This window comes from Musa acuminata, chromosome BXJ2-6 (genome assembly GCF_036884655.1).
Source record: "Musa acuminata AAA Group cultivar baxijiao chromosome BXJ2-6, Cavendish_Baxijiao_AAA, whole genome shotgun sequence".
In the NCBI taxonomy this organism is placed as follows: domain Eukaryota; kingdom Viridiplantae; phylum Streptophyta; class Magnoliopsida; order Zingiberales; family Musaceae; genus Musa; species Musa acuminata.
In genome coordinates this window covers 7,660,077-7,683,912 of record NC_088343.1, presented here as the reverse complement: position 1 = coordinate 7,683,912, position 23,836 = coordinate 7,660,077, and the positions used below count along the sequence as shown (strand labels likewise).

The window sequence follows — 23,836 nt, the reverse complement described above, 5'->3', positions numbered from 1 at the left end:
AATTTCACTTAACTCGCATCAATTTAAAATAATATAATCAACAAATAACATATACTATATAAGTCTATATTGTAAATGACTCATAAGTTCATCTATTATTAATATGAAAAAAAAATAAACTTAACGTGAATTTTTTATATAATCTTATAATAATAGATAACTTACTAAACATACTTTTATAGTTCTGATACTAGTAGCTACATTATCATATATATATATATATAATATTAATATATAAAAATATTTTTTTTTTCTCTTTATGTATTTTCATTAGTTATCTTAATAAATAAATATATTCTATGGTTGATATTTCAGATATAAAATTAAATTTATTTTTAAAGATATTTATTTCAAGTTTTATCATACTTTCAATGACTATTTTCTCACGTTTTATAATAGGATTTATGATTTTAATTTATTTATAATTTAAATAGTTTTGAATTTCACTCTTAAAAATTATTTCTCTATTCATTAGATATCTTTTTGAATATCATAATTTTATTAAATAAGTTAATTAATTAATTTTTTTTAGTCCTAAATCAGTTAAGATATATTTTTATAAGATCTGAAATAATTTAAAGTTGATTATTGATATTAAAAAATGACAAACAATCTCCTTCAGGCAGTTATTACATGCCACGACACATTAACACCATTATCAATTATCGGGAAGACTTGTGCATCTACATCCTCCGTGCTGTAGGGACGGCCCGCTCCATTGTGGGGCTGTTACTGGGCAGTGCCCATCAGATTCACGACGGCCCTGATCACACCGAGGCTTGTGGAGGACTGGGGAGGCAGAAGCCGGGACACGCTGCGCCCCTTCGAGGACATATTTCCTCGCACTTTGCATAAGTCGTCATCGTAGGCTGGGTTAGGTCAGAGAGGCGAGAACTGATTTCGGGACGGGGAGAGCGAGAGAGAGAGAGAGAAAGAGGGGGGAAATGGCCGCACGCCTGACGCGGCTCGTCTCGCCCCTTCGGGGCAGCTGCAGAATAGATGCCGTCCTCTCTCCTTCCCGCCCTTCTCTGCTGTTGCTCTCCTCCAGAACTTCAAGTGAGTGATTCTCTCTCTCTCTCTCTCTCTCTCTCTCTCTCTCTCTCTCCGCCTCGAGCGATTTTTGTGATATGCATCTGCTGATTTTTGTGATATATGCCTCGAGCGATTCACGTGAGTGAACCTTAAGATGTCGTAGTGTGTAATATGCATCTGGTGCTTCTCCATCCATTACGTTGGTTATTCTATTCTTTCCTCCCTTTTCGTCTTCTTACTTGCATTGTGCGAGGCCTCCTTCCTGCCCTGATGCGTGAATCTTCGTCTTCGTCTTCGTCTTGTTAATCTTGTCTTTGTCTTTGTGTATGCATTTCTTCAGTACCTGGAAGATACGGACTGTTGAAGAATTGGGGCAAATCTTGGATCCAGCCTGCTTCACCCAGTCGTTCGGTACCACTGTTTGAGTTTACGAAGCGGAGGATACCTAGCCAGGGCTTGAATTTATCTGGTAAAGTATGCAATGGTGATTGACTTGCGAATTTGACTTGTCACCGTTTTGGTCATCATTCCTTATATCTGGCTTGCGAATTAAGCCTGCCTTTAAATTCCGCTTAATTTGAGGTGATGGGGTACTACTGAATTATATATTACGTTGAACTGAGATTATTTCAGACTATAATAGCTTGTTTTTTTTTTAAACATGCTCAAGCTAAAGACAACTTCACTGAGCCATCCATCGAAAAGAAATATACAGTAGCGTTTCGAACCCTATTCATATGCCAATGCATCTAACGTGAAGGTGATCACAGTACAGACAATTCAGGACATCTAGAGCATGTATGAAGCATAGAGATGATTATAATAAATATAGAATGAACAACATAGTCAACTTTTTTCTTTATGCTTCATTTATTGTATTGTAAACTATCATGTTAGTTACTTATGAATCTTGATTCACTCTCCTGGCTTAGTCAAAATATTATGTGTTAGAATGCACATCTTTGTCCTTTATCTGGTTCACTAAATCTAATAAATATTTCACATCCAGGTTTAGTTTTATGACTGTATCTCTAGAAGTCAGACACAAAGGTCCATGGATTAACACCTTGCAGTTTGATGCTCTTCCAGGAAAGAAGTTAACTGGGTGTGTGCTTGGATTCATGATTGTCGATGGAATGATTAGTCACCATTCATGTATAGCATATGCCTTGGATGGTATGCTGACATTCAATTGATTTGATCACATAAGCTAACTTTAGTCATTCCAAGGAAAGTATTTGTTCAAGTTAGTCTACTTAAAATCAGATTCTGCAGATGAACAAGAAGACTTTGGAGTACGTGCAGGATATCTGAAAGATGAGCTGCATACCTTCTGGGTTCTCGTGAGGAAATTTCAGCTTCCTGCTGTTCTGGTTATAACATTGTTGTTGGGATGGAGGCATCCTCTTACTCTTGCCATCAATGTTGCACTTCTTCTGTTTAGCACAAGGCCTAACCCTTTTTCAGTTTATATGTTCATTGAGCAGGTCAGTTGGATGCTTCCTACCTTGTTTTCCTGTTTCTGGACATATATCATTTGATGAGCACGTCCTATTTGTTCTTTTAAACATGAACTTCAAAGAGTTATGCCATTCATTCTGATTTTGATTGGATTTTCAAACTTCCACAGCTAAAACAGTTATCTTAATGCTTTTATTTTTTATAAGATAATATACTTATACTTTGATCTTATAGGTTGGTGACAATTTGTTTAAATTATTTCAAGAAGCATTCTTATGGAGAAAAAAAAAGGAAGTATTATTATGTTATCATATTATCAGTCCACACACTAGAATGTATATACATTCTAGTTTATCTTTCTCTTTTTTTGCCCATAAATAACCCTGAAGTTGTCATTACTTGAGACAATTTCAGAGCTAGGACAGACAAGATAACATAGAAGTTGTATATAGAGGAACATCAGGATTTCTATATTTTAGATTAACTTAGATGAAATTGACCGCAACTTTAACGGATTTTGGTGAGCAACTAAAGCAGTTGAAGATAAACAGTGAAGAAATATCAGTCATCGACTAGTTTCATCAAATTGAACAGTATTCAATGTTTTGGAAGATCAATGAGCATGTTGCACCCAAGTTTAAAACTGCAGTGACCACTTTTGATAGTGTTTCTAGAATATTGATAAATCACCAAGTTCCCAAGAAATTATTTTGGACATAGCTTTAATGCTTCATGATGCAAATATTTGGCTACAGGTTGCAATACACAAGAAAACTAGTTTGGATAAGATGGATAAGTGGGGTGTGGAAGAGATAGATGACAGATGTTTATGTAATGAAAAGTTTGAGTTTCCTTGTTGAGGAATTTCTAAGAAAAATATTGGCAAGGACAAACAGAAAAAAGTAACCACTTAATAAAAAAGAAAGGAATATGCTATGGTTGTTATGGCATTAAACTCAGGAGCTAGTCGAGCTTCAAGTGATACTTCCGTAAATAGAGGGAAAGCTGTTGTCAGTTGTAACTCTGTTTCCTCTTATGAGTCTTGACTGCTGATATTGTAAACTCATTATTCACGAATATGGATGTATATATTAATTTTAAAAGCCCTTCTATCAAATTCCTTGTCTCCTCTCCAAGGCTATGGTCTTTGCCATTGTGTTTAGTTATATTGTTTCTTAAAGTCTCGCGACAAACTTCTAATATAAATATATTATCTGGTGATAATCCTCCATAGGTATTAGGTAGTTGGTAAATTGGCGGTAGCAAATCTTGTAAGCTATAAAACTTGCTTGCGCTTTTAGATTTTTCTACTCATTGAACTTCAATTTATGTTGTGTTATTTTTCCTAATGAAGCATCTTTCTTTCCAAAATAAAAAGCCCCACGTTTCTGCTAATTCTTTCCTTTCCCAGTCTTAAATGCTCAAGGATATCAGAAAGCTATTAGCCTGGTAGTCCCATAAATGTTCTACACTTGGTTTTGAATGTTTGATTAATGATATTAGAGTGCTATTTAGCCTAGTAGTCCCATAAATATAATCTATTGATTAGATTGTGATTGGCCCGTCTCAGACCAAATAATCTTGATCCCTTGGATATTCTATCAACATACCAACAAGGATGGTCAAATTTGTTAGAATCAAACAAAATCAGTTGGAATCAGTGACCTGCAGTTGTCTTCTACCTGTTGCCCATTGGCTACCTGCTGACCATTTGCTTAATGCTCGCTCATCCTCAACCTTGCTGTCACGCATGTGCATCTTTGTTGAGGATCAGAGAAAAAGAGGGTATATAGCAAGGAATGAGATTAGGTGCCGACGATGCATACTGGTTCATGGCGGAACTGGTATGTACCAGAAAAAAAGACCTTAATTAGCTTAAGTTAGCATTTAATCACAGGTAAATGGAAGAGTAAACCCTTAACCTATCGATGATTTCATAATCAAGTAAGAATAAGCATGCTGTAACTAATCCTAAATTATCCCTTAACCATATCTAAATGTAAGAAAACAACCGTAATTAGGCCTTATAGAAGATTAATGTTCCTAATCATGCAAGAATAAGCCTCTAATTAGCTGTAATACATAGTAGGATGATCTCTTAAATAATGTAAGAAGTTGAAACATGGTACAATGAGCTTAATTTCCTTAATTGCCTCTAATTAGATGACAATCAATCGCACTTAATCTATCTAGACATGCATGAATAAGTCTCTAATTAGTCATTAAACATAGTAGCTAAAGCTATTGATTCATGCAAAAAAATGAAACATGATCAATTTATGCTCTTTATGCTAGAATACCTCTAACTAGGTCTTAATTAGTCATTAATCCCTAATCAATCAATAATTACCAATAATCATTGGCTAACTACATAAAATGATGAAAAAACACAGAGAGAAGACAAGTTCCACTTGACCTCAAGATTTGAAGCCACTTTTATTCAAATCGATCTCCATTGATCGCAACTTGAAATCGAAAGAGGGAAAGAAGGTGAGTAGTGAGATTAAGAGTGAGAGAGAGAAAAATGAGAGTGAAAAAGAGAGTTACTGAAAGAGATGGGGAGAGGAGGCAGCCAAGAGGGGTGTTAAATAACCCGTAGAATTGGACCAACGGTCAAATTTGATCCTTGGCGCATAGTACCAATTGAAATTGGTATTGGTCGATACATGTTATACCGGCCTGATTTTGCTCCAAATTGGTTGGTTTGAGTTTCGGGTAGTGGCCGAGCTATATACTGGCTGCATTGGGTGAAATTGCAGTCCATACGATATAGTATACAGCTATATATTACCAACAAGTATATACTATAATCATATATTGTATATATCTAGATGTGTTGTATCTTGGGTTATATGTACATTTCTTTATTCTTATATTATTTTTTTCATATGAAATGTGCCTGTGATTTATTGCCTTTTTCTGGTATATTAATTTTATGCAGATCGCTAACATGTATGGATTATAGGAGGCTACCATGTGCTTCAGCAATGAGGTGTTTTAAGACAGTTTTTATTTTATATTTTTATATTTTTTAAAAAATATTTCAAATTTGTTTTTTATTTATATTAATTTTTTTTTTTACTGATTTTGGTTTCTTTAATCACAATTATATTACTGTTGACTGATTCCAATTTTTAATTTCAATTTTGCAATCCAAGAATTACTAAGCAGGTCAGCATAGTGACACAGGATTTAACTACGACATGAGATTACAAATTTTAGCTTGTTCATTTTTTTTTTTGTCGAGGTGACTACTTTCTCAGCAGTAAAGTTCTTTCTTTTGTATCCAACAGGAGCCTCGTTACTGTTGGTACTTACACATTGTGGAACAAAGAGCTTCTCTCTCTCTCTCTCTCTCTCTCTCTCTCTCTCTCTCTCTATATATATATATATATATATATATATGTGTGTGTGTGTGTGTGTGTGTTGTGAATTTCCCTGCTGTTATCTTGTTAATATGCATGATGATTACATCTTTATTAATAGGGAGTCCAGTTGATGATCAATGTTGCAGTTATGAAGATAACAATTTGCTGTTCTGATTCTACATAATAGATCAAATGCTCAACTTCTCTGTTGCTATTTGCTTCTGTTATTATCTGGCTAGTTCGCATCTGTCTTACAATAAGACCTTAAAATCTTGCAGTTGCATGAAAGAGATCTTAATCGAAGTATTGGATGGTACAAATCAAAGGTGAGACTTGTCCATGTTAATTATCAAGTCCCTGCACATTGCTTAATGTTTTTGGAGAAAATATGTTTGTTTAAAATCTTGCATCTTACAACTCTGTTGATTGCATCACCTTGTTATGGGCTTTCCAGACTGAGGCTTACCTTCCTACCAACTCGTTAAACATTATCCATAGTACCCGTACTAATTTTTGATTATTTTGTGGCCATGTGCCCCAGGTTTTTCACCGGAAGAACGTTAAAGTAGAAGATTACAAGTTCTTGTGCTTAGCCACGGTTGAACAAGGGGACACGAAGTTGAACCTGCTTGGAATATTAGGTAGCTGGTGGGTGGTTCATACATCGAAAATTTAGGTTATGATGTTGGCGCTCTCCATATCATGGATAAATTTTGTGTAGCTCAACCTGAAGAAGACAAAGTTTATTTTTGATGTTTTTCATTGTGAATGTCGTTCTTGTCAGGGTTGATCTGGTGGGCTTTTCCGACTTCTCTGACTCTAGTCCATGTGAGGAGACCGTCCCAATTTCGTTTTGTTTCAGTTGCGTGTTTGTCAATAGAGTGAACTTTGATGAAGGGAAAGATGAGCAGTAAATAATCTTTTCTCCAGTTTCTTGGTGGTACGGAACGCACTTCTCCGGACGTACCCGAGCCGACTCATCCCCGGTTGGACCATGGGAAAAGGGGGGAAAAAAAGAGAGGGAAAAGAGCTTTTTTTTTGTTTAAATAAAGAGTCCGGTACCACCCAACATGATTGTCGTCGTGGAGATGGAGAAGGCCGCCCCAGAGGCAGTGGAGCGCTTACGCTAGTGTGACACAACAATCTTATATTCAACTACGACAGTGGTGGAGCAGGCTCCAGCAGGCCCAAGGGGATCTTAGAAGCACCGACGAGCTAGCATTGGAGAGCTTACGCTACTGTGACCGAACAACCTTATATTCAGAGGCAGTGGTGGAGCTGATCCAGCAGATCGGAGCCAGCAGGCCCCACGGGATCATAGAAGCACCGACTAACCTCATCGATGCCTCCAACTGCCAGAACTTCGTGCCCCATGACCCCATCAGTATGGTGGCGGAGCGATTGGTGTACGTTGTTGCATTCACATGCCAGAAGCCGGTGGTGGAGGAGCGATTGGTGTACGGACTCCTTTGTTTTTATTTCTTTTTCTCCCTCTTTGTAACGACGACTTGAACTTACGTTACGAGGGACCAAAGGGACGTGGCGAGCATCGACTGGTGCATCGAGCGGAGTCACGTCCATCCGGCCACGACCCAATACATGTTGCCTCCGTTTTTTTATCCTTCCTAGCTGTCTTTTCTTTACCGATCATTAATAGGGCAAAGGGCGGCGTTCTCTTGTAAATTCTTGTTGTTTTCTTCGTGTATCGTGGTCACCGTCTGTCATCACCTCTTCGACGTCCCCTTTCCAGGTACACCCACCGATCCCCCCTCATCGCTCTCTCTCTTCTCGATGACGATGACGATGATTGATGGTAGGGATAAGAGAAAATAAGGGAAAACATCTAATTTCTTGTTCGTTCGCTGCTATGGGTAATAGTAGATGCATCATATGAAAAGATCGCCTGTTTTATTTTATTTTTACCTTCTCAGTTTGTGATCGGAAAGGGAGGAGAGGGAAGATAGGGAGTGAGGTTGTGAATTTTTGTTTAATTCGAAAAAAAAAATTTCTGCACCAGTTAGTTTTGGTTCGTGTTATGTTCATTATATAAACGGCTAATCATTCTTATTTTTCCTTCCTTTCTTTTTTTTTTTCTTCGTATTTTTCTTTCCCATAAATTCTTAGGTTTATGGACGTACAATAACTCATGTTTCGTCTCAAGACTGTCGTTGTCTTACGCCCTTGTATTTATCCATGCATTGTAATTCCCTGGCATCTTATCTCTCGCTCATCTGAAGTCAATATGCCCTTGTATGTATATATAAATTATATGTACAAGCATCATTTTCAATAGGTTTTGACTATTAAATTCTGTTGCAACTATTTGGTTACCTGATGAAGAATATCTTAGTTACATTAACGGCCAAAATCAGGATGTTCTTAATATGGACAAAGTTCTTTATCTGTATCCGGTTGATCATGAGGAGATCTTGTGCTAAAATATTGAAAAAAATAGTCTTTTATGATTGAGACTTTATTTGTCTCGATCTTAGTAACTCTATAGTACAGCGAGGCTTTTACTTAAACATCCAGCATATAAAAGGAAACACCTAGTAGGGGACACTTTTTAACCCAGAGGAAGACAAACTCAGCATATAAAAGGAAACATCAAGCATACTTTATCAAGCATACTTTTTCTGGACTTAACCCAGAGGAAGACAAACTCGGTGATCTGCAACACCTAGTAGGAGACACTTTTTAAAGGTTTCTTTAATTAGCCAGCTTGTGCTGGATGAAAATGTCTTGATAAGCATAATGGTATCAGATGTATATATGGTCTCAGGAGACAAACTTTCCACTTTTCAGGTATCAAAGGAGAAACTGTGGTTATGTGACTAACTTTTCGTTACCTTATTGGTAAACTTTATCACATTAGATGCTGTAAAAACAATGGTTTAGGTGTTTAAGGAGTTTGGCAGTTCTCTATAGTACATTTGATCAAAGAGCAGAATCTGAAACTTCAACTGAACCTTTGCCACTTTTTATCTACTTCAAAAAGCATGTGGTCAATGTTAATGTCGAAGGGAAAGGTCGATTTGTTTTGAGATCCGTATTCTATGCATCTAATTATTAATTTTACCAAATATAGTATCAGTGTACTAAATACAAATGTTCTTATATTCTAACTGAGAAATCAGTTGAAGGTCTTAACTGTTCTGACTCTTCTGGTGAAAACAGACTGCTTAATGGACAAATTGCCTGCAGTTTGAGTTGCCTTTTTATTGGTTCTATAAGTCTCTATTTCATTTCCTTAGTGAACGAAAACCTAATTTCAATTTTGTAAGTGTAAGTAGCTTCTACTACCTTCTGGAACGGCAACTAATAGTGTAGAAGCCAAATTACATGAGCATTGTTCTGTAATGCCTTCTTGTTTTTTGTTTTAGTTTCTGAATCACAAGAAACATTCTAAATCCAAATAAAAAATTATCTAAATCATCGCATTTAGAATTTTAAATGTTTGTGTTAACCGTTTTATGTTTCTATTTCTGTTTAGAATTTTTTACAGACCATTATTCTTTTGCCCAAGTCTAAACTAGCAAATCTGCTTCCTGAACTGCACCAACTGTTGGACTTTGAAAGCCATTGAAAGTGTCTAAACCTAAAATCTGAAAGTAAAAAACCATGTTTCAAAACCTTTGTTGAACCATCACCACGGTAAGGATATGCGGTTATATAAAGCAATGATTTGAAGCCCTGACGAATGTAGAATTCTGCATTTTCACGTTTTTAATCTTATATAGTCATGGAAGTAAAAGCGAACATGGATTTTTTCATCTTCATTTGGCCTATGCTGTTTTTGTAAGCTCTAAAGATATTTATGGAGCTCATTGCATTTCTGATTTCTACTGGATCTTATTTTCGAAAATACTTTTATTTCTTCTGATTGTGTCTTTCTATATCTTACTGCAGAGCAATGATAAAACTTTTCAAAATTAAGGACCAAAAGCGGGAGGATGCAGCAAATTCCAACGGAAGCGCTCCTGTAAAGAAACAAAGTGCTGGAGAATTGCGTCTTCACAAAGGTCTGTCTAAATTCAAGTGGTGTTTACAGTCATTTTGACTTCTTTTGTGGTTCTTTTCTTTCTCTAAATGTCATTGGGCACTTTCCAGTACGGACTTTGTAAACTGAACCAGTTTTTCCTTTCTCTAAATTCAAGTATTTATGCGAATTATCTATCAGTGCTCCATTCTAAAGTTGAAATCCACTATTAGGTTGTGACAAATTTCAATGTTGATGTTCTGATTCCTGGTTAGATAACAAAACCTATAGTGTTGCTACATAGAAGGTCCTTGCCATTAAAAGAGTTTGCTTCTCCATATTTATCTCAAATGGGTAGAAGTTTAACTTATATATTTACCATACTAATGTAATTGATTTTAGGGAAAGATATGTAATTGATTTTATGATTTACCTAAGGCATGTGGATCAATAAACTCAAATATATTTCTCTGACTCAGGCAAATTACCCTTAATCCTAAGAGCTTATTAAAGTCATGACCACCTAGCCCAAATGTACTTGTTTTAGGCTTCTCTCTTATTTTGACCTGGTATATACTTCGTCTTTGACTATTTACATTCACTACTGACAAAGCCGGATATCTTCTATGTTATGTTTTCAACTTAAAAATGGATTTTTTTTTGTATGGTTCAAAATCTTCAAACTGGAAGTTTTTCATGGTTCACTCTTAATGGCATCAGATGATGTTGAGTTGAATTGATGGACCTGATTTTTTTGGTTCTTCTTTATCGAATTCATTGATGTGCAAAGCTTTCATGGTTATGGTGTATGCTGATGTTAAGATTGGTCTTAAAACAAATGTGTTGGATCTAGAGCATATGTGTCTTTACACTATCTCATGTTGGAACATGTTATTGGCCATTTGTTCTGACAGATACTATAACTGCCGTTTCACCTTTGAAGGTGGCCTGAGTTGTTTATGGCATATTAGCTTCTTTTAAATAACTTGTTTTTTAAGTATATATTTCAAATTTATGACTTGGAAGTTTGGTGATAAAAAAGTCCCTGTCCTTTAAATTTTTGCTCATTTTGTGCAATTTTCCATGGAAGAACTGGTACAAGAGTTTTCATGTTCTCTTTTATGCATTCTAAAGGAACATATTCAGAGTTTTCTGCACATTGAAGAATCTGTGCCACACTCTTTGCTAGTTAATCAATAATATGGGATTTTTCTTTTGTTATCATAGATCACTTAGTCTCAAAAAGTGTGACCTGCGAAGTTAGATTATTTTTCTATTGTTATTTTTTCTATGAACTAATAATTCTCTTTTAGGACAAAAGGTCCTTCGTTAGTATATCTCCTTTGGTGGCAAAGGCTTTTTGTGAACTGGAAACACATCTTTACATGCTGAAGTCATCTTGGCTAACTTTTCAGCAGGAATTTTAAGAATTTAGTTTAAATAATATTTAATCCAACCAATGATTACTCTCAAAACCAAATCTCTCTGTAGTTGATTTCTTTCTTTCTGCATTGTGCTTAAACCATTCTTGTGTTTGGTAAAGTATTAAGGTGCTATTATGTGTTATGTGGGTACTACCATATCTCATCTCATCAGCTATTAATTAGTAAACGTAAACCTCTACATTTTTGTGCAAATTCTTTTGTTCTAGTATTGTTTAATATCTTGCAGTGGTATTAACTATATGATTTGTTTTGTTTTGCAATTGATAAAGTTTTGGGGCCCCTGATACAAGTGACCTGCTAACAAAATCAAAGCAAATTAATCTAAACAACTAATCAAATCTATCTCAATCTCTTCCATTCCAGTTCTGATCAACAACTCAAGCTAGTTGACTTCAGGCTGCATCTGTGCTACATTTCAATAGATGTAGCTACTCTGTTGTAGCAAATCTCTAGTCATTGTATTGTTTTCTCTCTCTCTCTCTCTCTCTCGTGAATTCTGCTGAGAAATAATTATAGCTTGAATTAGTTATGTAAAATTGTAAATAAATATTTGTGATGTGTTGGATGATACGTTCTTGTTATGAAATCAAATTGACTGTTCTGAAATTTATATATCAAATATATAGATATTTAGCATGATATTTTAACTTATGCATCTCTTTAATTTGAATTGTTCTGTCCCGTAGTAGGATTAGGGGCTATTACTCAGTAGTTGCTACTTCTACTTTTCAGATATTAGTGAGCTTAATCTGCCAAAAAGCGCTATCATATCATTTCCAAATGGGAAGGATGATCTGTTGAACTTTGAAATCAGCATAAGACCTGATGAAGGATACTATCAGTGAGTAATTGTCCATCAATTATCTCCTTCTCTTGGATACACTCATATAAACTGTTCAGCAGAACTTATCTAACATGAATGTTATTGCTGGCTTGACATGATATTTGTTTGTTGTTTTACAAATTAACTTATATAATTTTTTTAACTTTTAGTTTGAATACATTCATTCATTTTAAAATTCTTGTCATTTGCATAATTTCTTGTGGTTACTTATGTACTCTTATTCTTATAATTTTTACATGTCCTCTGGCAATGATGCTTAGGTTCTTCTAAATTCTCTGTATAGAACTTTCATTTCTAGTAGTTTCTTCTTTTGTTGTATGTTATCTTGTTCTTCTGGTGATTCTTTATGTGCTCTACCTAACAATGTTCTGCTTATTGTTTCTTATAGAGGTGGTACATTTCATTTTACCTTTCATGTATCTCCTTCTTATCCTCATGAACCACCAAAGGTCAAATGCAAGACCAAGGTATAACTGGCTTTGATTTTTGGCAGTATTGAATGAAAATTTGCCTTTTTGATTGCATGACATATATCTTTGTTTTTACCAGGTTTACCATCCTAATATTGACTTAGAGGGAAATGTCTGCCTTAATATCCTGCGTGAAGATTGGAAGCCTGTGCTCAACATAAACACTGTTATTTACGGCTTAATTCTTCTTTTCATGGTACTCTTTTAGCTTACTGGCTCTACCAAATTTCTCATACTGTCTAATTAATAAATAATCTGAAAGATTTCCTTGTTTATTTAATATGTGTGTTTACCTATCTTCAGTTGGTTTTTTTGTGGATGTAGCGAGGGAAAACAATCTTTTTTGTTGACCACCAATATCTTTATCTACTGCTCATAGTTGAGATTCATTCACACTTTTTGAAAGTTTAATATATTATTTAAAGTTACATTTTTTTTTTGCAATATCAAGCTTTAATTATGCTAGTAACTATTTCTGTCAAGGTTCTTATATATTGGTTGTTAAACCAGTGGCATAACTGTCATTATTTGTAATGGTTGTCCTGAGATTGATTTCTACCATGTGGATATGGGTCGATATAACGTGGGGAACACAACATTTTTCATCTACTTTGTGTAGCTAGGCATCGTAGATACACTTGGAAAATCACTTTATTTTTCAAAAGCCAAAGTTCTATAGCAAATATAGAGCTTTGGTTTATGCCTTCACCTTGGCTATGGTCCGTTATGTTTCTATTGCTACTGGATTAGGGAGCTTCCTTTTGGAACTTGGTTTATTCATCTTCTTTGACATGCTCTCTTTGTGAAATAAGTTTGGCGTAGTCATGTCTAGCTAATTTCAAACTTGCAAACTCAAAATTGTAATTATTATGACTTTTGTGGTTGTCGTCATCTAGTTCCATATGTAACAGAAGTAGACGGGGCAAAAATATAATTTTGGCATTAAGAGCTCAAATTATAATACATGCAATGTTAATCATTAAATTTAAAATTGCTGGTGTTTAGTAATGCTCTTGTGTTTCACACACAAATCTCATAAACCTAGACGTATAGTAATCTTTACATAATACTAAATCATGAATGGTTGATTGTTTGTTATTTGGCATCCAAAGTTTGGATTGTTCGTTATTTGTCCAGCTTCGAGGTGTTTTTTCCTTCTAAAAAACACTTCTCCTTTTGCCATGACAAGACGTTGATTATTTATCTTATGTCATCTGATATGACATGTCTCGCTGATATTCAGTAAAATCATATAGTTTATTTTTGGAATTTTTTATTGATTATGAAATTATTAGTCAGGACAAAAATGATAAGTGGCCTTTTAGATGTTTGTTATTTTAGTATTTTGATTTCTTACTACTTTGAATAACATTTTTCCGTATACTTCACGAAAAGAAATTGTGTCAGTGTTTGTTAGTATATAACCAAGGCTGTCTGTCTTATTTGCATGCCACAATGCGCAGCAACCCAACGATGAGGACCCATTAAACCACGATGCAGCTGCAGTTCTACGTGACAACCCTAAATTGTTTGAGACAAATGTTAGAAGGGCAATTGCTGGAGGTTATGTGGGTCAAAACTACTTTCCCAGATGCATGTGATGATGCCATGTAATTGGAGCCTGTAAAGCATGGTATGCAAATTGTTATAGTATATAATACTACCTTGGAACCATGGAAGTGGCCAGACTGATTGTTCTGTTGGCGTGAAACTCTACTCTGTTCTTGATTCTTCTGTTTACCTCATTGGTGTAAATTGGTGAATTGGGCTTTCCACTTCCATGATTGTGATTGAGAATATGCCTATGTTAGCTCATTTTCTCATTTGTGTGGTTCACTACTACAATTCCAGAAGGGCTCTGTTTTTTATGGTTTTGGTAGACTGTGCATTTGCTTAATCTTCTAAGATCGTTTTTTAGCATAGTTTGCTTGTTTTGGCTGCATCATGTGTTCCATTTTTTTCTATATATGTTGTGTTTCTTAATCGGATCTTGAGTTGCTCAAGATTTTTCTTAGGCAAAATTCTTTGCCAGCTAATTGTGTTGAAATATGAGACAACACGTTGACGAGTCAATGCAGAGCATCACTTTGGTACTTTGTTCCAAACAATCGAAGGTTGTGTTATATTTCTCTGCTTCAATCGAAGATATTTTGCTTCAATCCAAGGTTACGATGAATATGTAATTCATAGTGTCAAGGATCCTACAAATATAGTAGTAATTTTGTTAATAATAATCAAGTGTAATCCTAGGATGAGTTAATTACATATTATCTTTTATAGTTAGTTATCTTTAGTACCTCGATTTTTACATTTAAAAAAATTACATTGATATTCATATAGTTACAAAAGTAAAATATTTAAGTTTATTTATTATAATATCATTAGTTTTATCAACAAAAATAAAAAAATAAAAGATGAAAAAATAATTTTAATGTTTCAGTTAGTAGTGCGAACGATAACGCTATTGGGGGTTGCAGGTCGTAGTTGTGGATGTGAGTAATGATGAGAGTTGATGGTCGTTTTACATCTGTGTTGATGCTGATGTTGTTGCCGAGTGATCCTTTCGTCGTTCTACATCGACGCCTACGTAGTTGTCAAGTGCTTTGCATCCATGTCGATGCTGACGCAATTGTCGAGTGGCGTCACTCTGCATTTGTGTCGGCGTTTACAGAGTTGTCGAGTGATGAAAGGGTTGATTGGCATTTGTATTAATGGCCCTTGTGTCGCTCGATGACTACATTGGTGTCGATGCAGATGGTGGTGATTGTTGCGATATCTATAGCAAAGATGGTGGTCATCTCCCCATTGACTCGTTGGGCGGATCGCTTGACCTGAAGTTGGGGTCATTGGAGCTCATGCTGCTCCCCTCGCTACCGTATTAGTTCTGACATGGGCATGGAAAAGGGGAGATGGGGGGCTCGTTGGAGAAGTTCTATTCATCGTGATTATCACCGACTGAGAAGGGAAGCTTTGGAAGGATAGCAGGCAAGTGATTTTCAAGCTCCCGACGAATGTATCCAACGACGATAGAAAAATATGGGTCTCGAAATTTGACACTGAGTACATCATCATACCTATTATTGACATAGTTGTCGAGTAACCCTTTCATCGCTCTACATCTTTATCGACGCACTTGCCGAGCGACGAAAGGGCTGCTCGACATCTACGTCGATATCAGTGCAAATGCAAAATGACCCTTACCTCTCGTCGTCACTCTCTTCACCTACTGCCCCTACCGACGCCGTCATCCGCCATCACCAGTGACGTTGCTCACTACTACTAACTGAAACGTTAAAATTATTTTTTATTTTTTATTATTTATATTCCGTTGGTAAAATTACTATGATAAATGAAACTAAATGTTTTACTTTTATAATTTTAGAAATATTAATATAATTTTTTTAAAATATAAATTGTATAACATTTTGATATTGACTGGCATAGCATCTAGTCATGGCTAAATATGGTATGATAATGAATTCTAGGGTATCGATGAAATACAACGGGACCATAGAAGTGCATAGCTGCGTGAGCACAAAAAAAGAGCCTGACGGAATATTATCTAACACGACCTCCAATCTAAGAGTAGACATCATATTGCATATGGATAGGTAATCAATCGGTTGCAGTTCTCCGATAGGCCCTGGAAACCGTGAAGGTGCTTGTTTGACGGATGATGGCGTGTGAAGCTGGTGATCACTCGATGTACTCCTGATGATATAGTGACTAACTTTACCCCCAAGTTGCGGCTTTTGTGCTCCATGCAGAATCTGAGGATGCAATCATGCGGTGTCTTCTGCAACAAGTGGTGGCCTATGATGCAGGTGATATTTGCTAGGAAGTGACAATTCATGGTATGTTGGATTACGGGATGATGTCTGTGATGTCTTGGTTGCACGGGGAGATGTAATGCGAATTCAATTTATCACTTATTCATCTATTTCTTTCGAATAAGATGGACTGTCGACATGCAGATGGATGGATGGATGGTTTGACCGGCAATGCGGGGCTTAAACCACCGTGAGCAACCATAGCCACATTTATATTCGAACTGTCCCGCCTTCTTCTAATATTTTTTGCATATACAAACCTCTCTTCATTTGCACAAATAAATGCATGGCACACAAAGGTTCTCTGACTAAAAATACGAGGGAACAACTTGGCTTCCGTTTCCAAGCTCCCAAATAATTCACCAATTTACTTACAATAAACGACATTATCATGCTCACCTGGGGCCTGAAAGTTCGATCGCTTCTAACACCAATGACGAATCCTCCATGAAGTCCACATACTTGGGAGATTGTCGCTCCAGGGATCGGCATTTTGGGGTGTCCATCTTCTGCAAGGCATCCCACGATTCGACAAGGCCATCACCTTCCAACATTCTCACCACCTCTGACATCTTTGGGCGGTGAGAAGGGTGAAATTGTGTGCAAAGAAGAGCCACTTGAACCATTTCTTCAAGCTCGACCCTGTCATAGTTGTTTTTAAGGTCTTTGTCCACCATTATATTCAGTCTATTCTCCTGATGGAGTTTCTTTACCTGCAAATGCCCAAGAAAGAAGAAAAGGTTAAGCGAACTGCACTAGAATCTCTAACCGAGCAACCTAAATTGTACATTTGCTTCAGAAGATGTACAGCTGGTCCTACTGAAGGTTATAGCCTATTGACATCAATCTTGAGTTTTCCTATTCTTCATGAATCAAATTTAAAAAAAAAAAAGGTGAAACCACATTCTTATAAAGGAGACAAAATTATGGTAATTTGTCGAAACAAAATTCTAAACCGAACTAGGACAAGCACAGGAAATAGAAAAGATGGTCTGGTGCACAAAGCTCTCACTAATATTAGATCTGTAGAGGATCAAAATATTGTTCCGAGTAAACTATGTTCAATGCAACTCCTCCAATTTCTGAGGAGCACATAGCATTTAGTTTATCTCAGTCAACACACAATAGTATCTTATACATGTGAACTTTTGCAGTGTACAGCAAGCCAAAGGTCTCACATGACACTCTTATGTCTTGGAGTATCGAGAAGATTTGTGAATCAGATAACATAGGACAGAACTATATTGTGGATTATGTCACTCAGCATTACCATTTAAGACCATTCATTCAGGTCCCACTTGGACCTTTGGCTCATTCTCAAACGGCTAGTCGGCATAAATTTGCCCAAACACAAACAATCGGTTCTTCCTTTCAGTCATTTTGATTTAGATTGGGCCTTAAATTGAGACACCAAACAAAAAGGGTAAGAAGTTTTTTGCATTTTTGTCATGAGCTACTCTAGCTACATTCACACGCGTCAATTGAGATTCTCTTTTTCCTTTTTTTTTAAAAGTCAAAATTAGACAATTGCATATTGACATACTAGAATCGACTTGTAGCAGACAGGTAACTTACCCAGTCAAGCATTACACCCTTCTGGTTTGCAAGTCTTCCAAAATCCAATGCTTTCTGACCAGTAATCAACTCGAGTAATAGTATACCAAATCCAAAGACATCAGTCTTTTCTGATGACTGGCCAGTCGAAAGATACTCTGGCGCAATATGCCCCACGGTTCCACGAACAGCTGTTGTGACATGTGACTCCTGATGATCCAAAAGTTTTGCCAACCCGAAATCTCCAACCACTGCTTCAAAATCATCATCAAGAAGAATATTGGCAGCTTTTACATCGCGATGTATGATTTTTGGATCACACTGCTCATGCAGATAAAATAATCCCCGGGCCGTCCCCAAAGCTATTTTTTTTCGTCTTGACCAGTCTAAAACTGGCCTACCATGAATATGTTCTGTCAGAAATTAATAACAATGAGAAGGCAGATATTCAAACAGTTTGCTAAATGTTCTAATTTATGTAACCAGCAGTCATACTACAAAATGGACTTTCTACATCTTATCACTAGGTTTAAGTTATCATGGGATGAACTTTTCTGCAGTTAGATCAGAGGTGCGTGTGAACAGAAGGGCAAAATCCCTAGGAAGAAAGGCAGCAAGAGAAATAGTCTAGAAGGTCTTGGAAGTTGGAACAACATGAAAAGGCACCATTTAACTGTAAAAAGAAATTCACAGGAATCAAAGCCATATATTATATCATACCATAATTAGATGGGGCATTAATCTATAAGAAACATTTATATTTTCAATTGACCTTTTTGGTAGCATTAAGATGCAACCCATGTTGGCAATTTCCAGTATCTTCTCATAAAGGATGCAGATATTATTTTAAATAAATGTCATTATCATGACAGAACTCATAAGAGAACACTGATAAGATTGGTGTGTAATGTTAGGTTACCTCAGTCACCAAGGAAGACCACTGAAAAAGAATGTTAGATGTTCAAAATTTCTTGTGTTTTCGGGATATTGATTATCAATATATGAATGGTCGGTAGTTGCTACTGGATAAGAATGAATCTGATAAGTATCCTACAACTTCATAATTTTCTTTAGTTCTTGCAAATCATGTAGGACACTCACCTCTTAATTGAGAAGCTACACTACCATTGGCCATGTAAGGATAGACCAGGAGCCTCTCATTCTCTGTCGTGCAGTATCCACAAAGCCTAAGTAGATGACGATGAACTGCCAAGCTTATCATTTCAACCTCAGTTTGGAATTGAATGCCTCTAATGGTGTTATAGTCTCTTAAACGTTTAACAGCTACTATGGAGCCATCACACAAGCAACCTTTGTAAACAATACCATACCCTCCTTTTCCAAGAATATTTTTGGAGTTGAAGTTGTTGGTGGCAATTCGAAGCTCCTTAAATGAATACCACTTCAAGTGCCCCCAGCACACTTCTGAATCACATTGATCTGCAAAAGAAAATTTGTCTTAAGAGTGTACATGAACATACAAAACCAACTTACCAACTGTGGCTGTATAGCTATTAAAAGCCACAAATTCACACAAGAAGTTTTCAAATAACATCCTGAATGACAAATTAGAAAGCCAGCCAAGATATGCTGAGAGTCCTGAGAAATGAATCATTGGAATGTTTACATAAGATTAGTTCCTCATCTTCTGATCTAAAAAAAAATATTTTTCTGAATATTTAATGAATTGCTCAAATTTTACCCTGTACAAGCAATCTGAGTGTTGATAAATCAATCCAGCTACATGGATAATCAAGATAGGGAACCCGGTGATACTCTCATTTAGTCTGACGTTAGAAGGTAACAAAATCTGTGTTGGTATGTAGGACTAAATGGGTTTGCTATCATTAACTTGGGCATAGACATTTTGAACCACTTGGTCTCTGGCCTATCAATGATTTTTCGATCAGGTTGGATTGTGACAATTAGTATCACAGTAGACCTAGTACTAAGAATGGTGAGCAGGTCTAAGTAGAAAGTCTTCTCATAGATGAGGCTAGAGGCAAATTACCCTTTCCATGGATGTGGTCGGAGACATGGTTACTGCAGACAATCACTCACAACAGACAATTCATTATGCTTGATAATTGAAATATCTGATTGTTCAAGATGTGTCTAAGGTACAGAAATGACTTGTAAGTTGACTAGATGAAGTTTTCCAAGCATAGCATGAACTAGTTACCAATGTCCAGGATGGTTCATCAATGTGCCAAAAGCAGCATAATTATATGACAAGAATCTGGTCTCAGTGTCAAAGTCAAAGAGATAGATAAATATACAGTATCTTAATCAGCACAGCAAATGTTTGATATGGTACATGAAATGCTAAAATTTGTCAGTCATCCATTCCTTAAAATGGTAGAATAATGGAAGATGGATGCAAAAAATATATAAGTAACTTAAAAGAATACTAACTCCTTACCATTTACATCAAAAAATATATGCTGCTTGAGTCTATGCTGCCACCAAAGAAGCAAGCCAATGACAGTAACTAGCAAACTGACAGAACCAACACTGGCACCAACTATGACAGCAGCACACCGGTTCTTTGATCCTCCAAGCTGTGATTGAGCTGAGAAATCGAAGATGCCTACTAATTAGAGCAGTCATTGGAACTTGAAAGATTACCTAAGTGTTTTCAGTATTCTCGTCATACATGAGACTAGAAACTCTCCAGCATGAGGAACCTCAGAATTAAAGCTTACCCTTTAGATCATCTGGCGGATATGAAAGTGGATCGAGTGATACAGAAGAACACTTACTCTTTGAGACAGATCTACACATTTGAGGGTTTCCAATAATGCTGGTTGAAAACTCGAAAAGGAACTATATGTAAGAGTTCATTGCTTAAATGTTGGCTAATCCACTAAGCGCAACAAAGTAGAGAGAAAAGACAAAAAAAATTGACAGCTTACTTAAAAGTTCTTGCAGATATTTTTGGTAAGGAACCACTCAGATTGTTATAAGAAAGATCCCTGTAAGTATTATTAACCATTAAAATTGCATTATAAATTTCAAGGGGCATGTATAACAGTGAATACTCAGGGTCTACATTTTGAATTGAATTGAGTTACAGGTGAGAAGACATACACAAGAGTGAGGCCTATAATGTTGGACAATGTATCGGGGCAAGGTCCAGATAGACTGTTGTTGTTTAGTCGCCTGTGAAGAAAAAAAAAAAAAAAACAAAGATCATAAGCCTCTAGATCCAAAATATTGATGGAGTGACGTAAATTTTATTTTTTAAGAACCACAAACTATGAATATTGTATAAATCATACAGATAATTCAGGTTCTTGAGGTCCCCAAGTGAACTAGGAATAGTGCCTCTGAACTGATTGTTGGATAAGTCCAGCATTTGGAGTTTCTCCAGTTTGCCAATCTCAGCAGGAATAGGTCCAGATATAGCATTATTTTGAAGCAGCCTACAGGAATAAGTACCAGATTTTGTGTTCATTAAATATTTCATAAAAATAACAACATCCATATAAAAGTAGCCAGCTAATTGAAGGAACGAATCCTTCATGGTAAAAATGTACAAGCAGACCTGTAATATCATTTGTTAACTATCTGTGTTGATATAATTTAACTTTGATAATACAGCTTAAACTTCAATAACCAATACAAATAGTGTTTGGCCACTTACATAGACTGAAGATTTGTAAGATTTCCTATCCCAGGTGATAACATGCCAGACAAGCATTGGCTGGGTAGTCCCCTGTCAGAAGAATGTAGCAAACAACAAGAAACAACGATGGTATATGACTAAGTGATGCAACAACAAGAAAAGCAGTTTGGTGCTGCAAAATGTGGCACTTAGTCTTACAGGGCAGAAACGTATCCATCTGCAGAGCAGGTAACCATCCTCCAACTACATGGATCTACTGAGTTGATATCCCAATTTTCCAAAACATTGTAAGGGTCATGTAGTTCCATTTTTATAGCCATCAATGCAACCACTGAATTGGCAGATGACAAAATCAAACGTCAGAGAAACGGAAAGAAAACTATAACTAGATAGAACATGCGCCTTAGTAGTGATCAATCGCATTTTATATCTACAGTTACTTTATAATGCTGCTGTATAGAAGTGATTGAACACCAGTGGCACAACGAAGAGGTAGGGAGGGAAGATCAGGATATTATCTCTGTCAATGAGAGTTTGTTGCACAAAATCACAGATCCGGGGAGATTCAGATGCCACAATAATAGAATTTGAGAACACGAAGGAAAGAAAACGGGATGTGTAAACACTCAGGGCGACAAGAGGAAAAGGCAGGTTCCGAGTAACATCCCATCTTCCAAAGCTTGCAACAGATTTGAACATGTAAGAGCAGAGGATCCTTGGTAAGGGCTGAAGCTGACACCGTGATAGGAGCACAATAATGGTTAAGCGTACCAGCTATTGTCGTTGTTTAAGTTCGAGATCAAACAGAGAAGAAACGAGGGAACTAACGGGAGTGTTACTGACCTTCATAATTTATACCAGAAGGTGAGAGTGTTGCGGAAGACGAACAGAGGAAGTCCATCGGCACCAAGCAAAGCGTCCAAAAGAGAAGAGCTTTCCTCCCCATGCTCCTTCCCCACTCCAAATTCTGCCCTTCCTCTCGTGTCCTTCTCGGTCACGACCCTTTTGCCGCAGCCAACATGTTTGCACTAATCCCCCACCCAATGACCATCCCAGGCAAACAAATCATAGCACAAGTTCAGCTTCCTAATTCCAGCTTATTACCAAATCCAAAGCCCGCGAGACCCACAAATGCAAACAGCGAGCTATCGGATGAAATCTTTAGCGCGGTTCCGAGACCAGTGTCCAAGGCCAACAAGAAGAAACATCCTCCTGCCCAAATCCTTGAAGAAACCACCTTTTTTTTCTGCCAATCCTCAAAAGGAGCCACCTTTCCCCTAAAACTTGCCCTCTCGGGTTAATGCGAATCAACAAAATCCAAACAGGAACCCTGATGGAACCCAAAACATCAGAAGCGAACTCCAACTTCAGCAAAGATCACGGATATTTTAATCCGTCTTCGTGTTTTTTTCCCTTTTCTTGAAACTTCACCCGGTTAACCCCAGAAAAGAAAAAGAGAAGAGAGGAGAAAATAACAAGTCGTAAGAAATCGTGCAGCAAGGCAGAGTTCTCTTCTTCTCTGGCTCGTTGTATTTCCGCAGACCTCGAGGGGCCACTTTAGCGCTCTATGGCCTCAGGATTGGAGTTGACAACACGAGCGCGGGCAGGCACGGAAAGCCACAGATGTCGCTGCCATATTCAACGAGGCTTTCCTTCTTTTCGTCGCGGAAGAGGAGAGGTATATAAGAAAAGCGAGGTCACGCTGTTATGATTGTTGTTATTGTTGGAGCTGTTGCTATAGCAGCAGAGAAGCAGCAGTGGTGGTGGCCGCCAAGCGACAGAAGCAGCAACAGCAAGGGCAAGGGCAAGGGCACGGATGGATTCCTTGGCCTCTGGGAGTCCCATCTCGTCCTCCTCGGCGACCCCTCACAAAAGGGCAAAAGCCACACTGCAAGCAGACAAGCAAAGGGCCAACGCAAACTGCCAAAGCCAACACGGGCGCAGATGTACTGCGAAAACATCCACGGTGTGGGGGTGCGTGAAAGAACAGAGATGCTCTTTATAATTACTGTCACCGTCTCTTTCTGTCGTGTATAAATAAAATACACGGCATCGTCGCGCAACAACGAATTTTAGTGTTATTAAGGTGGAATTTAGTTATATAACATATTAGTAATCTTAGTTATTGTCAGAGCCCTCTCTGGAAATTCGACCTGTGATCTTTTCAAATAAAAATATATATTAGATGATTCAGAATATATATATATATATATATATATATACAC

The 23,836-nt window shown here is 36.9% G+C and overlaps 3 protein-coding genes across 7 annotated transcripts; 2 read left to right on the top strand and 1 right to left on the bottom strand.

Annotated features, from left to right (window-relative positions):
• Positions 1-802: 802 nt before the first annotated feature.
• Positions 803-6,630, top strand: LOC135614575 (uncharacterized). 3 transcript variants are annotated; one of them, XR_010487598.1, is made up of 7 exons: positions 803-1,056; positions 1,373-1,501; positions 2,122-2,208; positions 2,299-2,519; positions 5,435-5,485; positions 6,140-6,187; positions 6,403-6,419. XR_010487598.1 is itself a non-coding variant. In XM_065112074.1 (6 exons), exons 1-6 carry the CDS (start codon positions 945-947, stop codon positions 6,535-6,537), a joined length of 732 nt encoding a protein of 243 aa, XP_064968146.1. In that variant the 5' UTR covers positions 808-944; the 3' UTR covers positions 6,538-6,630. The 3 variants fall into 3 exon arrangements, 2 of the variants coding, with proteins under 2 accessions (XP_064968146.1, XP_064968147.1); XM_065112074.1 differs by lacking the exon at positions 5,435-5,485 and having other exon boundaries at positions 808-1,056; positions 6,403-6,630; XM_065112075.1 differs by lacking the exon at positions 5,435-5,485 and having other exon boundaries at positions 810-1,056; positions 2,308-2,519; positions 6,403-6,630.
• A 779-nt stretch (positions 6,631-7,409) lies between these two features.
• Positions 7,410-14,467, top strand: LOC135614576 (NEDD8-conjugating enzyme Ubc12-like). 2 transcript variants are annotated; one of them, XM_065112077.1, is made up of 6 exons: positions 7,410-7,611; positions 9,771-9,883; positions 12,018-12,126; positions 12,518-12,596; positions 12,679-12,795; positions 14,063-14,467. In XM_065112077.1, the coding sequence occupies exons 2-6, from the start codon at positions 9,775-9,777 to the stop codon at positions 14,198-14,200; spliced, it is 552 nt and encodes a 183-aa protein (XP_064968149.1). In that variant the 5' UTR covers positions 7,410-7,611; positions 9,771-9,774; the 3' UTR covers positions 14,201-14,467. The 2 variants fall into 2 exon arrangements, with proteins under 2 accessions (XP_064968149.1, XP_064968150.1); XM_065112078.1 differs by having other exon boundaries at positions 7,568-7,674.
• A 2,153-nt stretch (positions 14,468-16,620) lies between these two features.
• On the bottom strand, positions 16,621-23,597 carry LOC135614573 (protein NSP-INTERACTING KINASE 3-like). 2 transcript variants are annotated; one of them, XM_065112070.1, is made up of 11 exons: positions 22,455-23,597; positions 21,810-21,942; positions 21,630-21,701; positions 21,265-21,408; positions 21,074-21,145; positions 20,899-20,958; positions 20,746-20,786; positions 20,406-20,555; positions 19,085-19,423; positions 18,005-18,396; positions 16,621-17,142 (listed from the first exon to the last, which is right to left on the bottom strand). In XM_065112070.1, the coding sequence occupies exons 1-11, from the start codon at positions 22,555-22,557 to the stop codon at positions 16,825-16,827; spliced, it is 1,824 nt and encodes a 607-aa protein (XP_064968142.1). In that variant the 5' UTR covers positions 22,558-23,597; the 3' UTR covers positions 16,621-16,824. The 2 variants fall into 2 exon arrangements, with proteins under 2 accessions (XP_064968142.1, XP_064968141.1); XM_065112069.1 differs by having other exon boundaries at positions 20,689-20,786; positions 22,455-23,596.
• Between the last annotated feature and the right edge of the window lie 239 nt (positions 23,598-23,836).